This window comes from Podarcis cretensis (genome assembly GCF_951804945.1).
Source record: "Podarcis cretensis genome assembly, chromosome: 4".
Taxonomy (NCBI): domain Eukaryota; kingdom Metazoa; phylum Chordata; class Lepidosauria; order Squamata; family Lacertidae; genus Podarcis; species Podarcis cretensis.
This window is the reverse complement of record NC_137173.1, coordinates 2846362-2861747: the sequence shown is the minus strand read 5'-3', so window position 1 is coordinate 2861747 and position 15386 is coordinate 2846362. Positions and strand designations below refer to the sequence as shown.

Genomic DNA, 15386 nt, shown 5'->3' with positions numbered 1-15386 from the left:
TAGAGGACACACTTGCTGACCACAGTGGGTCAGAAGGAGCACCTGAGTTTGTGCTCAGATGGTCCACTCGCACCACGAAGGGAATTCCACCTGAGAGGTTTCAGGTCACTAGTGCGTGGGTTGGTTTCGCACAGTGCGAACCTGGGAGTTGTGAGGAGGTTCAACAATTGCCTGACAAAGACGCCAGGAAAGGGCGAAAGGCAATGGGAAAGGGATTGAAGTCTCAAAGGTCTGTAAATGTATGTTCACAGTTTCCCTCAGGATATGAGACGAGAGGGGGTGTGAAGAGATTCAGAACTTACAGGGTTAAGAAGTTCTGAGTGACGTCTCACATTCCTGAGGCATGGCTAGGTTTCACAGAGGGGAGTGTTTATCTCTGTGTGTTCTGTTCTGTTTCCGTGTTTTCTGACGGTGAGGCAGCAAAATGAGCGTTCTCGCCGGGTTATATATGAGTTGTTTTTCTACACAATTAAAGACTGAAAGAATTACGCACGAACGCCTGAGTGTGTTTGATTTGGTACACACACGCACAGCGACAGTTTTCTACGCTGCGGAAACTCTGCTACAAGTAGCTGACGGAGAGCAGAGCGGCGCAAGGAAGTGTGCCAGGCTACAAATAGCTACGCCAATAGCCATATTTTCCACCCTTCATATGAATTCTTTGATGAGACGTGAGATGAGAGCTCTGATTGAAGCTTTTTCCACATTCCACACACTGATAGGGTTTCTCCCCTGTATGAATTCTTTGATGGGATTTGAGATTGGAGCTCACACTAAAACGCTTTCCACATTTCACACACTGATAGGGTTTCTCCCATGTATGAATTCTGTGATGGGAAGTAAGATTGTGGCTGTGAGTGAAGCTTTTTCCACATTCAAAGCACTGATAGGGCTTCTCCCCTGTATGAATTCTTTGATGGAAAGTGAGATTGGAGGCCTGATTGAAGCTTTTTCCACATTCCACACACTGATATGGTTTCTCCCCTGTATGAATTCTTTGATGGAAAGTGAGACTGGCGCTCTGACTGAAGCTTTTTCCACATTCCACACACTGATAGGGCTTCTCCCCTGTATGTATTCTCTGGTGCTTAGTGAAATCAGACCTCGTATTGAAGCTCTTTCCACATTCCACACACTGATAGGGTTTCTCCCCTGTATGAAGTCTCTGATGGGAAGTGAGATGGGAGCTCTTCCTGAAGCTCTTTCCACATTCCACACATTGATAGGGTTTCTCCCCTGTGTGAATTCTCTGATGGGAAGCGAGATGGGAGCTCTGACAGAAGCTCTTTCCACATTCCACACACTGATAGGGTTTCTCCCCTGTATGAATTCTTTGATGGGAAGTGAGAGAGGAGCTCTTCCTGAAGCTCTTTCCACATTCCACACACTGATAGGGTTTCTCCCCTGTGTGAATTCTCTGATGGGAAACGAGATAGGAGCTCTGACTGAAGCTTTTTCCACATTCCACACACTGATATGGTTTCTCCCCTGTATGAATTATTTGATGGAAAGTGAGACTGGCGCTCTGACTGAAGCTTTTTCCACATTCCACACACTGATAGGGTTTCTCCCCTGTATGAATTCTTTGATGGGATTTGAGATTGGAGCTCACACTAAAACGATTTCCACATTCCACACACTGATAGGGTTTCTCCCCTGTATGAATTCTGTGATGGGAAGTGAGAGAGGAGCTATCCACGAAGCTCTTTCCACATTCCATGCACTGATAGGGTTTCTCCCCTGTATGAATTCTCTGATGCTTATTGAGAGAGGAGCTCATACTAAAGCTCTTTCCACATTCCACACACTGATAGGGTTTCTCCCCTGTATGAATTCTCTGATGCTTAGTGAGAGAGGAGCTATCCATGAAGCTCTTTCCACATTCCATGCACTGATAGGGTTTCTCCCCTGTATGAATTCTTTGATGCTTAGTGAGAGAGGAGCTCATACTAAAGCTCTTTCCACATTCAAAGCACTGATAGGGTTTCTCCCCTGTATGAATTCTGTGATGGGAAGTGAGATCGGAGCTCTTCCTGAAGCTCTTTCCACATTCAAAGCACTGATAGGGTTTCTCCCCTGTATGAATTCTGTGATGGGAAGTGAGAGAGGCGCACTGACTGAAGCTCTTTCCACACTGCACACACTGATAGGGTTTTTCCCCCGTATGAATTCTTTGATGGCAAGTGAGATTGGAGCTCTGACTGAAGCTCTTTCCACATTCCATGCACTGGTAGGATTTCTTTCTAATGAGATTTATTTGATGGGAAATTGAATGGGAGCTCTGATTGCAGCTCTCTCCACACTCCAAATTTTTATGAGGCTTCTCCTCTCTGGGGATTTTCTCATGGTCACCCTTGTTCTTGATTTCCAATTTTTCACAATCTGCAATGGAAACAAAAAGGAATCAGAGCCTGAGGACCAAATGGAAGTCCCAGTTATGGATTAATGCTAATTAAATTTGTGGTAGGCAACCAATTGATGAAGACCCCAGCAACAAATAAGGAATATCAAATCAAGATCATGACAGTGACTAGGCACCATAAATAATAAGAGTATAAGAAAGAGCATAACAAACCAAGGCACCTTTTAGCAGTTACTTCTTAGAAACAATCTGTGCAGTTAATACTGCATTTTTAAATTGTTTAATTGTAATATCTGATTTCTCCTGTTTCTCCCCTCTTTCTTTCTCTCTTGTCTTCTTTCTTCTTTATTCAAATTAATAGAGAATGAATCTAAAAATACTATCATGGAATATAAAAGGATTGAATGATAAAAAGAAAAGAAACGCATAGTGGAAAAACAGAATTTAGATATAGCATGTATCCGAGAGACGCAAATAAATAAAAAACACACAAGAGTGTTGATAAATCCAAAACTAGGGTCAGAATTTATAACAGCAGACAAAAAAAAAAAAAGAGGTATGGTGATATACGTAAAACCTAACTTGGAGCCAAAGCTAATATATAAAGATGCAAATGGAAGGATAGTAATAATTAAGATAAAAATCACAAGGGGAATCTTTTATGATAATTGGGATATATGCCCCAAATGAAAAAAGAGCAAAATTTTATAAAGGTTTAGAAGAGATACTGATACAGTATATAGGAGAGAAACTAATACTGATGGGAGACCTGAATGGGGTATTTAATCCAGAACTGGATAGATCTGCAGGATGGAATAAAGGAAAGGGGGGGGGGGACTTCTGTGCCGTTTCATAGCTATGATAGAACACCTAGATTTAATTGATAGTTGGAGACATAAATACCCAAACAAAAAAGCTTATACATATTTCTCTGAGTCAAACAAATCGGCCAGTAGAACTGATGCCATTTGGATCTCCAAGGATTTAGTAGAACAAATTGAAGCAGTGGAAATCCAGTCAAAAACACTTTAAGACCATAACTCAATGCTACTAAAACTGAGAGGGAAAGGGAGGGAAGGGCCGAAAAGATGGAGATTAGATGAATCCCTTCTAAATGATGAAAAAATATTTTAAGAGGTAAGAATGTTGTCAGGGAACTGCCATCGGCTCAGGGACGAGAGGGGAAAAGCTGGATGGATTACAAGGAGCCCCCAAAGATTGTGGGAAGCAGCACTTCCTCAGAGGAGGAAGGTACCCACGCCTCTAGTGGAGAGGAGATGCAGGGCTCGGAGGAGGCGAGGCGGTGCCAGGACACCTTGCCTGAGCAAAGCGGAGAAGAGAGAGGTCCCCCGTTACCCACACCTTCCTTGCACAATAGGCTTCTGCGCAGAGAGGGGAGGCGCAGACTGGGCATCAAGAAACTACTCTGCTGGGGAAGGTTTAGGGACCACCCACTCTCAGATTATGCCAGTGAATGAGCAAGACACAGAATAGAGGCGCTCTGCATTCTAACAGTTTTTTTATCATCAATAAGAAACGTTTAAAACAGACTATTGAAGCATATTGCCTTATTGCTCTCGAGCAACCAACCGATACCTCTAACAAAAGTGTTAAAAGGAATTCTTCGAAAGCAACAATAATAAGGGAACTGAGAAAGTGGTGGCATGGGACACATGTAAGGCCGTCATCAGGGGTTATTTTATCCAACAGAGCACAATTCAAAAAAGGAAAAGAGAAAAAAATAAAGCAGATTTACTGGAGGAAATAAAAAAGAAAGAAAAGGATCTGACCAAGGACCTTAGTAATGAAGAAATCTCTAAAGAAAGCAAATTATTAAGAGCAGAATACTCCTCTATATTAGAACAAGAAATTGATTGTAACTTAAACATCTTAAAAAGCAGAAACTTTGAAAATGCCAATAAACCAGGGAAACTACTGGCTTGGCAGATCAAGAAAAGACAAATCAAAAGATTAATAAATAGATTGAAAATAGGAGAGACAACAACGGATGATCCAAAAAAGATCAGACAAGATTTTGTGGAATACTATAGAAAGCTATATAAAAAAGGGAAAGAAAGGCTAGAGGACATAGAACAATACCTAAAATTTCATAAAATACCAGGAATAACAGAAGCCCAAAGAGAAACACTAAATGCACCCATTACAATGATAGAAATTAAAAATGCAATTAAAAATGCCAAGTCAGGAAAGTTGCCTGGCCCAGATGGAATACCTGCAGAAGTTTCTAAAAAACTTGAAGAAATACTGTCACCACCACTGAATGAAGTAATTAAGGATACTCTCATTGAAGGAAAGACCCCGGCCCCCTGGAATGAGGCCTATGTGATTTTACTACCAAAAAAAGGAAGCGACCTAGAGATAACAGCAAATTACAGACCGATATCTCTGCTAAACTGTGATTACAAAATCTATGCAGGTACCCTAGCAGGTAGACTAAAACATGTATTAAAAGACATAATTCACCCTAATCGGGCAGCATTCCTTCCCAAACACCAGATCCCGAAAAACACAAGGAATATTATTAATTTATTAGAAAATCTGGAGTTCAAAAATGAAAAGCAAGCGGCTATGATGCTAATCGATGCCAGAAGGCGTTTGATAACATCGCATGGAGCTTTATGAAAAAACAGTTAAATTTAATGGGCTGCGTTGGAGCTTCTGGTGAGCTGCCATGGAGGATGGCTGAATTCCATCACTGCCGTACGTTCCAGAATCAGAGGCTGAGCTGGGATTAATCAGCCTCCCTACAGTCCCTGGGCTGGGGAGTGGCAGCTCCTCCGCAGATCACCCAACACCTGGCCCCATATTCAGAAGAAAGGAGGGGCTGGGGGGTCCTGGATGGAAAACCCGGAATGTTTCTTGGCAACTCTCCAAAGTCGCCTCCGTTTAGCAGCAAGCTTCCAATTCTTAAGATGAAAAATTGGATTTAAGTTTTGGACATGATCTGAGCGAAGGGGGAGAAACTACTCAACTTATTAATTCAGCCACTGAGGTGCTAAAAAGGATATGAACAGAAGAAGGATTAACATCTACATAGACTTGGTATGTTGGAACTGAAAGGGGGGGTGAGCCTCCGTTGTTATTATATTTCGTTTTGCTATGTTAAATGGCAATATTCTCCTCTGAAAGAACCAACTGCCTGATTATTTATAGCAAGCGAGACTGGAGAGGTGGTGTATTTGGTGATATAATATGACTCTAATAATCATTAACTGTGTGGAAATAACAATTATTCAAAAGTGGAAAACCAAGTTCAAAGCATTCATCTGCAGATATATTTGGAAGAGGATAAAGAGTTTCCCAACCTTGATATGGAGAATGACTGGAGAGACGCCAAAAAATCTTTGGAAGTTTGCCTGGAATTAGAATCGGAATGACGCAGCTTTTTTAAAAAAAATAATGGGCTGCAGAGAAAGGTTTGAAAGAGGTATGGAATCTATCTACTCCATGCAAAAGGCGAAATTAATAAATAATGAGTAATGGGAAAAACCAGAGATCTGTTCAAGAAAATTGGAGATATGAAAGGAACATTTCGTACAAAGATTACCATAATAAATGACAAAAGTGGAAAGGACCTAACAGAAGCAGAAGACATCAAGAAGAGGTGGCAAGAATACACAGAGGAACTATACCAGAAAGCAATGGATGTCTCGTACACCCCAGGTAGTGTGGTTGCTGACCTTGAGCCAGACATCCTGGAGAGTGAAGTCCAATGGGCCTTAGAAAGCACTGCAAATAACAAGGCCAGTGGAAGTGATGGTATTCCAGCTGAACTATTTAAAATTTTAAACGATGATGCTGTCAAGGTGCTACACTCAATATGCCAGCAAATTTGGAAAACTCAGCAGTGGCCAGAGGATTGGAGAAGATCAGTCTACATCCCAATCCCAAATTCCACACAAAATATATTGTTTTGCTTTATCTTTTCTTTTCTCCCCCCCCCTCGCTTTTTCCTTTTTGGACACACAGCTGTCCATGGAGGTGCAGGTCAATTCAGTGTCTAGGGCAGCTGTCTACCAGCTCCATTTGGTATGCAGGCTGAGACCAAATAACACCAGACCTGAAAGACCTACACTGGCTCCCAGTGCGTTTCCGAGCACAATTCAAAGTGTTGGTGCCGACCTTGAAAGCCCTAAACGGTCTTGGCCCAGTATACCCAAAGAAGCGTTTCCACCCCCATCGTTCAGCCCAGACACTGAGGTCCAGCTCCGAGGGCCTTCTGGTGGTTCCCTGCCAGAGAGAAGTGAGGTTACAGGGAACCAGGCAGAGGGCGTTCTTGGTAGTGGTGCCCGCCCTGTGGAATGCCCTCCCATCAGATGTTAATGAAATAAACAACTATCAGACTTTTAGAAGACATCTGAAGCCAGCCCTGTTTAGGGAAGATTTTAATATTTGATGTTTCATCGTGGTTGAAATCTTCTGCTTGGAGCTGCCCAGAGTGGCTGGGGAAACCCAGTCAGATGGGCAGGGTTATGAACAAATTATTATTACTATTATTACTATTATCACTAATTACTAGTATTATCTGAGATTCGAAAAGCCTGCCTGTTCTCTGGGATGGATTTTGTTTGGCCTAGTCATGGCATCCCCTCCATCCCCAATGCCAGCTGTCTCTTTGGTTAACCCAAGATTGACAGGAGCAAAAACAGAAAACCTGACAGTGGTTACTTATCTTTCCCAACAACTCTGAAGCTGACATTTAAGATGGCCTGGGCAGTCCAGCCCACCCCGATCATGGTATAAAAAGGCAGGACTGGAGGAAGACTGTTCACAGAAAGAATAGTAATTTGTTGTTCAACCCAGCAAATTATACCCAGCCAGATAGGCAGGGTATAAATAATAAAGACGATGATGATGATGATGGGGGTGTTAGGATCCCACGGGTTGTAGGGGACACTGTTGAGCTCTGTGAAAATAGATGAGGCTCATCAGAGAGGCATTGTTTGAATTTCCAGGCAGATAGGACGATTCCACAGGGAGCCTTACCAAGAGAGGCCACAATCCCACGATTCTCCTCCCCCCTGACGTCCATATGCAGAGCTCTCTGGTCAGGATCCAGCAACGCCCACTCCTCATCCGTGAAACGAACAGCAGCATCTTCCAAGCACACTGGACCCTGAAAGAAAAAGGGAAAATTCCTCCTCTGAGACAGCAGAAATATGATCCGCTACAGAAAACTCGGTTGTGTGTGTGACATGAATGAGCCAGCTCCCAGGGAAGGAAGCAGCCAGGGAGAGAGAGGGTTTCTCCTCTCCTCGTGAGTTGTTCTGGGGAGTTCCCTCCCAATGCCCTACAGCCAAAGGGTTCAGGGAGGTGTGGAGAGGGGGAGGGATGGGGGGCAGGCCCCATTTTGCAGCTGATGGGGCTGGTTAGGTGAATGCTGGCCACTATTTGTTCTCATTTGTACACTTCTTAGAAATGTTAGCATTCAATGATCAACATAGAAATACAATAAGCCTAGTCTGGATGGCCATCTGTCTTGGCCGAGACTCCTGCAATGCAGGGGATGGGACTTGATGACCCTTGGGGTCCGTTTCAACTCTAGGAGTCTATGAAAACAGCAACTACTGATGAATTGTAGGGGTGACGTTCAAAAGGCTGGTATAGTAGAGTTAAATGGGCAGGAAATCCCACAGTTCACAGCTGGAGTTAACTCTTTATCAGCAAGAACACGATATTTGCAGATTTGGCTGAGTTTCAGACCTAATGAGAACAGCAGCTCATTCCCTGAGCATCTTCCTCAATGAAATCAGTTGCAGAGAATGAAGGCCGCCTTTTCTCTGGGGTTTCTGGCAAGTGATCGAACAGTGCGCCAGTGTGCAGCCTGCCTTTGCTTATCCATTGTCAGACATCTCCTGGCTCTGAGAGACAAGCAGGGAGGGTGGCTTCTGGCAGAAGGAGAGGGAGCCACCGGTGGCTCCTCCTTCTCCTGACTCACCTCTGACTCTCGCCCTCCCTCTGCCCACTCATCTCCTTCCTCTTCTGCCTCTGATTCTGCACTGCATTCTGCCACAGAGTCTCCCAGCCCACTAAGCCCTGTTACCATTCCAGCTTCTGACACCTCCTCTTCCCAGGCTTCTCCCTCTTCTCCCTCTGACCGCTCATCCTTCCTCCACCTCCACTCCTTGGACTCTAAGACGTCCTCCCTTCTTGGTTCCCCGGCTGCTTCCTCCCACCATTCCTCTGTGCCCAACCAGTCCATGACATTGCTCCATCCCTCGGCCTCTGTCCCCACAAGGCAGCTTCCCCTGACCTGATCTGGTTCCACAGCCACTACTTCCCTTCTGCCCCCATGAAAAGGCGGATCAGGAGGTCTTGCCGACATCATTCTGCCACCTGCAAGAGAAAAAAGGTCATCAGGACGCCAGGAGTGCCTGCTTCTCTCACAGGTGAAACAGGGCATCTCTAATACAGATGGGCCTTTGAGAAAGCCTCACCCACTGAGAGCATTTCGACGTTTGTGCCCATTTCATATGTTAGTTATGCAGAAATACATCTCCTTTCCTCAGGGCCCTGGATCCCAAAAGCCCCCCCCCCAAAAAAAAGATGAAAAGAACCCACAGATGAGTTGGAAAACCAACAGAATAAGACCAAACGGAGAAAAACCACCTTCCTCCTTACCCAGTGGCCTCTCTCTGGTGTCCAACGGAGGCCTCTCTGCCTCACAGGAATCCAGGTCCATTTCTGCAAAAAGACCCTTTCCCTGAGAAAAAAACAAGGATTCAAAACAGAGAAACAGAGGCAATGCATGAAGTCAGAACTGACTGACAAGGAAGTCATTTGTATCTTTTGAATAATGGATGTTTGGCTCTAGTGGGGGTCCTCACCTGGGGGTCCTCAGAAGCTGCTCTCCCCCCACCCCACTCCCCTGCTTCTGTCTCCTTTTCTTGCACTTGGACTCTCTGCCACTCTCCAGAAAGACTCATGTGGTGGCGTCCCTTTTTCTTTGCTCCAGAGGGCCAGGTATGCATCTGGTCAACCCCCTGAGGGCCAAGTGGGCGGGGCCAAACACATCTCCCTTGAAATTTAGGTGGGTAATTTTTTATTATTATTCAATTAGATAGCTTAACCCTGGAGGCTCAGTGAGTGACAGTGCCCATTTCCATCAACAATCCCTTTGGGAGAGAGAGGATGTGGTCCTGGGATGCCCTGCTCTGGGTGCGAGGGGATTGCTGCAGTGGCCTCCGTGGGGAGCTGCCCTGGGAGACACTGGGAAACTGGTCCCCAATGCAGCAGCCAGACTCTGGGCTGGGATCCCTCTCTTTATTCCTGCCCTTTCTCTTCCACCTTTTTTTTGGGGGGGGGGCTAGTCCACCTCCTCGTCCAGCTTTAGAAAACCATTTGCAGATGTTTCCTCCGTTGTGCAATGAGGCTGAGCGACGTCACACAGAGTTAAAGTCCCAGGGACTCCTTTGTGTAAAGAAGGGAGATCTTTTCTGAAGGGGGGGAGGCGGGGGGTCAAATGAGTTTGGGATCCTCTGCTCTGCAGGAAGGAGAGAGAGCGTGGCAGCCCTGGCCCCTCCCTGGCAGGACCCTCTCCTCCTCCCTGACTTGGGGTCCCCCCCCCCTGCAGGAGCAGATCAGGCCCCCCAGGCCCCCTCCCCTGCTGCAGCCCTGGGACCCCCACCAGATCCCAGAGAGAGAGAGAGGAGACTCACCAGATCCCAGGAGGGGAGAGCGAGGCCGCCCTTGCAGCAGAGACACAAAGTAACACTGGGGAGGGAGGGGCCTTGGCTCTGGAGGACCTGCCCCCCCTTGCTTCCTGGCCTCTCTAGGAAGGCAGCTCTGTTCCTTTAACCCTTGCCAAGCCCAGCGTGCCCATCTCTCCCCTCCGCCTTTTCTTTCTTTCCCACTTCCAGAGATGCTTTTTGGGGGACGCCCCCCCCCACTTTCCTTTCCTTCTAGCGCAGTGATGGCGAACCTTTTAGGAACCGAGTCCCCAAACTGCAACCCCAAACCCATTGATTTTATCGGAAAGTGTCAACATGGCAATTTAACCTGCGTATCTCATTTTTCCTGTGTTTTCCTTTATGACTGCTGTTCTAATAAATAATCCTTCATAAAAGTTATTGCATTACATTCCTCATTAAATTTTATTTCCATTGATATATGATTTTATGGTATAACTCAGTGCTTTTTTTCTTTAAAAAAATATTTAGGGTACTCTCATTTTGACTCAAGGAAATCACCCTCGGGAGAAAAAAAATACAGTTCAAATCTGGGAAAATAAATACAGTGAGTTTCTTTTCCTGTTAAATTCACAAAATGTTTAGGGGCATGCGTCCCCCTGCGTCCCCACAGAGAAAAAAGCACTGGTATTACTCCAAAACAAAGTGGTGTCATGAGCCATCAAACCTTGGAAATACACTGAGGGGGGAAAGTATTTGATCCCCTCCTAAATTTGCCCGTTCGCCCTCTGACGAAGAAATGACCAGTCCATAATTTTAATGGTAGGTCAGAGGGCAAATGGGCAAATTTAGCAGGTTCCACAATTTAGCAGGTTCCACAATTTTGGCCGCTAGTGTGCACTGGAGGGCCGTACTAAGAGACCCTCTCCCAGTTTTTGATATGAGACAATAATGATTGTCTGCGTGCGCACATAGAAATTAATATAAATAAATAAACCCAGCCAGATGGGTGGTGGTGTAGCAAGTAGTCAGGCCAGTCAAATGAATTAAAGTTAAATGAATTAAATTAGAAGAATGAAAGCAAGAAAGTGAAGTTTGCCGGCAGCAAGCAATGGCACGGAGGAATAAGTTCCGTAGTCCGGCCGTTCCCAACAGGGGAGGCTTCCCTTTATACATTCTTGAATCAGGTCTTTATCCAATCAAAAGTTACAGCATTAGACATACACTGGTACCTCGGGTTAAGTACTTAATTCGTTCCGGAGGTCCGTTCTTAACCTGAAACTGTTCTTAACCTGAAGCACCACTTTAGCTAATGGGGCCTCCCCCTGCTGCCACACGATTTCTGTTCTCATCCTGAAGCAAAGTTCTTAACCCGAGGTACTATTTCTGGGTTAGCAGAATCTGTAACCTGAAGTGTATGTAACCCAAGGTACCATTGTAGATACATTAGGTTCCACCTAGAGACAGGGCATGAAGAGTTGGACATGCCCCTTCCCTGTCCTTACTTGGCAATCCTTATCAGGCCATCTCTGGGCAGTGGGTGCCTGAGTGTATGTACCGGATATGGGCCTGGCCTAGATCAACCCAATGGCTGCCTTGCTTAACATTTTAACTCCCCAAACGCCTTCCCTGAGCACGTTGCCCCAGTGGTGGTGGAGGTGGTTATATTTTGCCGTTTCTTCGGCTGCCCTTTGCTCACAGCCTCCAAGGAATGAGTTCCTCCGTTGGCTTCCATGGGAAAGCCCAGCAAACATGTCAACCCAGCAGCCCCTTCTTAGGTTGCCGTCTTTATGCTTACTGACCTGGGAGTCAGGCCCGGCTGAACTCAAGGCAGCTTACTCCCGAGTAGGAAAAACAGACTGGCTGGCCCCTCGCTCGGGCAACTGGGATCACAGTGTGCGTGCCCACAGAGAGGGCTCTAGGTTTGCCACTTTGCCATTTCGTCAGCTCTCACGAACTCTTGACCAGGAGGTTAGCGGCTGCCAGAACCTCCATCGCTCCAAAATAGAAAATCTTATTTATTTCAGTTATTCCGTTTATATCCCACCTTTTTCTCCCCAAGGTCAACCCCAGGGAGCTTCATGGCTGGATGGGAATTCGAACCCTGGTCCCCCAAGTCATAGAGTCCAACACCCAAACCTCTACCCAGCACCGAAAACCTTACATGATTTCCGGATTTCACTTTGGTATAGAAATATGTGGATTTCAGCATTAGCTGAAAAAATAAATTATAAATTACTTGCTGCCAAAGGCTCGGATGACCCTGTACAAGTCCCATGATGTCTGGTGGGATTTTATCTTTTATCTTACCAGCTGCACTGGCTCCTGGTGGAGTACAGGGTCAGGTTTAAGGTGCTGGTTCTGACCTTTAAAGCCCTTCGCGGCCTCGGACCCTCGTACCAACGGGACCGCCTCTCCTGGTATGCCCCATGGAGGACCTTATGGTCCATAAATAACAACATTTTGGAGGGCCTCAAGGATGTTAGGTTGGCCTCAACCAGGGCCAAGGCCTTTTCGGCACTGGCCCCGAACAGGTGGAACGCTCTGCCATGGGAGACCAGGGCCCTGCGGGATTTGACATCTTTCCGCAGGGCCTGCAAGAGGGAGTTGTTCCACCTGGCCTTTGGTCTGGACTCAGTCTGATCCTCCTCTCTTTTTTTGATGGAACCCCTTATATGGGATCCTGTATATAAATTTTCCTTCAGGCCTTTTGCTGGCCCAGATAGGACCAGCATGGATAGCTGACCCTGGTGAATATTTGATGTTTCATCCCCTTCTGGTCTTGATTTGTGACTCGCCAGTAAAATAAGGCTGCATTTTAAGCTATCTTTTAAGCTATATTTTAATCAATTTTTTTTTTGCCTTTTTAAACTGTATTTTATATTTGGTGTTAGCCACCCTGAGCCCGTTCTTGGCCAGGGTATAAATAAAAATCTTCTTCTTCTTCTTCTTTGCAACAAATAAAGACACACAGAACTCCCTCTCTGCAGTGCAATCTGAAATTTGGGTTTCCTGAAGGTCCTAAGGACTTGGCCAACCTAATATTAAGTAAATAAGGTAAGTCAAAGGTTCTCTCCATATGAACCATCCTCTAGTCTCTGCTTCTCAATTTGTATTGTATTATTTTATGTACTGTGGCTTGCCGTTGTTTTACTGATTATAGTTTATTGTATTATTTATTGTAACTCTTGAGTGGACTTCTGTTTAAACTTTTATATGTTGATATTATTATTTTATACTATTCTAATAATTGCTGAATGTTACTTTTTGATGTCGGTTGCTTATTTAAAAGTTTTATTATCTCATTTTTGTATTGCATTAGATTGTTATAAGATGTACATTTTTTGTTTCTTCAGCTTGTAAACCGCCTTGAGTATTGTAAGGTAGAAAGACGGTATACAAATAAAAAATGATGATGAACCTCGTGGGACTTTGAGCTGCTTCCGGATCCAGCCGAGGTCTAGAAGCTTCAGCCGGTGCAGAATGCTGCAGCACAATTGCTGTCAAAGCGAGGCCTTCTCGGCATATGACCCTTTGGCTCAGAGGGCATCACTGGTTGCCCATTGGCTACCAGGACCAGTTCAAGGCCTTTCCATTCTCATAGGGAACAGTTTACCCATGAGATCCCCTCCTTACCCCACAGGCAGACACTTGACCGCTTCAACTACAGGTGCCACGCAAGACCTCCATTGTTTAGTATGGCAGCACAGACCCTTTGGAACTCCCTGCCACTTGAGATCAAGCAGGCACCTCCCTCCCACCTTTTTGGGGAACCTGCTAAAAACATGCCTGTGCAGCTGCTTAGAAAATTGAGGTGAATATCAGCATTTTAACTTAGCTTAATCGTAGTTACTGAAAACCAGACTTTTTCAATTTATTCACATATACATAGGAGGTTGGCTGCTCTCTCCTCAATATTTAGCTATCACAAACTCAGCAACGGTAACAAAGTTGAATGCTGCAAAGTGGACCATGAAGTCTCCTGCCTGATGTCAAGTGGCAGGGAGTTCCAAAGTACACTTGCTGCCACACCAAAAGATCCATCTTTAAAGTTGGAGGTTCCTACAGGGCAGGGCTGGCAGGTTGCACACTCAGTGGCCCAGTATTAGTGCTTTCTAAACATAAGCATATCATTTCCTCTTCCAGAAATGCTTAATTCTGAATTCAAAGGACACGGAAGTCTTTACAGACAAAGATGACAAGACAGCTTTCCAGATTAGTTAGCTGGGAGTGAGACAGTTGGCAGAGTGGCACTGGGCTTGCTAAGATGCCAGCTACTACAGGAGTTGCTTTCTTGAGCCTTTTTAGCACTGCAATACCATTTCTTTAAAAAATAAAAAAGGTTGATTTTTAAGTCATGGCAGAGTGTGAGCAAATACTCCACATCTGCCAAGCTTTCAGGAGCAGGACTAAGGGGTGAAATGAAGCCAAAATATAATTTTAAATAAAGAAATGGTTACAACAGTAAACAACAAATAACATGTCCTGATGAAATTGCAGACTTTCTTCCTGCCATGTGTTACAAGTTTCATTTGATTACTCTAAAAGAACACGCCACCTTTTCCCATGAGTGCTGGGTGGATTCCGGCAACAGTCTTAACAATTTATATATTCAATAAACTTTGGCCACGTGTTATAAAAGGAATATAGATTGTGTTCCCTCACCTTCTTAATTTCCCTTGGCAAACAAAAATTTAAGATACTGAAATTGTGGTGCCCAGAATTGAACACAGTATTCTGGAAACAAAATAAAAAAAATCCTTCCAGTAGCACCTGAGAGACCAACAAATTTTGTTATTTGTATGAGCTTTCGTGTGCATGCACACCTCTTCAGATACCATTTTATTTTTTTCCGACTTCATCCCAGTAATTTATAAAGACGTTGAACAACAACAGGCCCGGGACAGAACCCTGCAGCAACCCAGGATGATGAGGAACCATGGAGGAGTCCTCTTTGGGTTTGGTCAGTCAAATCCACCTAACAGTTACCTCATTCAGCCTCATTTTACCAGCTTCCTCACATAAATGTCGCAGGGGACTTTGTCAAAAGCCTTACTGAAATCGAGATGCACTATTACCAAAGCAGTCCCCTGAGAAACAGTCTGTAACTCCATCCAAAAATAGAAAAAGAAAAAAGAGAGATTTCTCTAGCTTGACTCGTTTTTGAGAAAGCGATGCTTTCAACCAGTATGTTTATGTTGTGAATCACCGTGAAATCTTCAGATGACGGGAAAAGAATTTTAAAATGATAATAATAAGGATATTGACAAGCTGGAACATGTGCAAATGAAGGCAACCAAGATGGTGTTATTTTATTTATGCATTTATTTCATTTCTACAGCACCCTATAGCAGGCGTGCCAACTTGAATAAAAT

The 15386-nt window shown here is 44.7% G+C and overlaps 2 protein-coding genes across 2 annotated transcripts in view; both read right to left on the bottom strand.

Annotated features, from left to right (window-relative positions):
* Nucleotides 1–15386, bottom strand: part of LOC307214699 (uncharacterized protein) — a 96054-nt gene that overhangs the window by 38888 nt on the left and 41780 nt on the right. The window lies entirely within an intron of this gene.
* Nucleotides 611–15386, bottom strand: part of LOC307213931 (uncharacterized protein) — a gene marked incomplete at its 3' end in the record, with an annotated part of 96880 nt that continues 82104 nt past the window's right edge. The window contains exons 4-5 of the mRNA XM_079972162.1: nt 7370–7499; nt 611–2382 (exon numbers count right to left, since the gene is read on the bottom strand). Coding sequence (XP_079828288.1) covers nt 611–2382; nt 7370–7499 — 1902 coding nt within the window. The remainder of the gene's footprint in view (nt 2383–7369; nt 7500–15386) is intronic.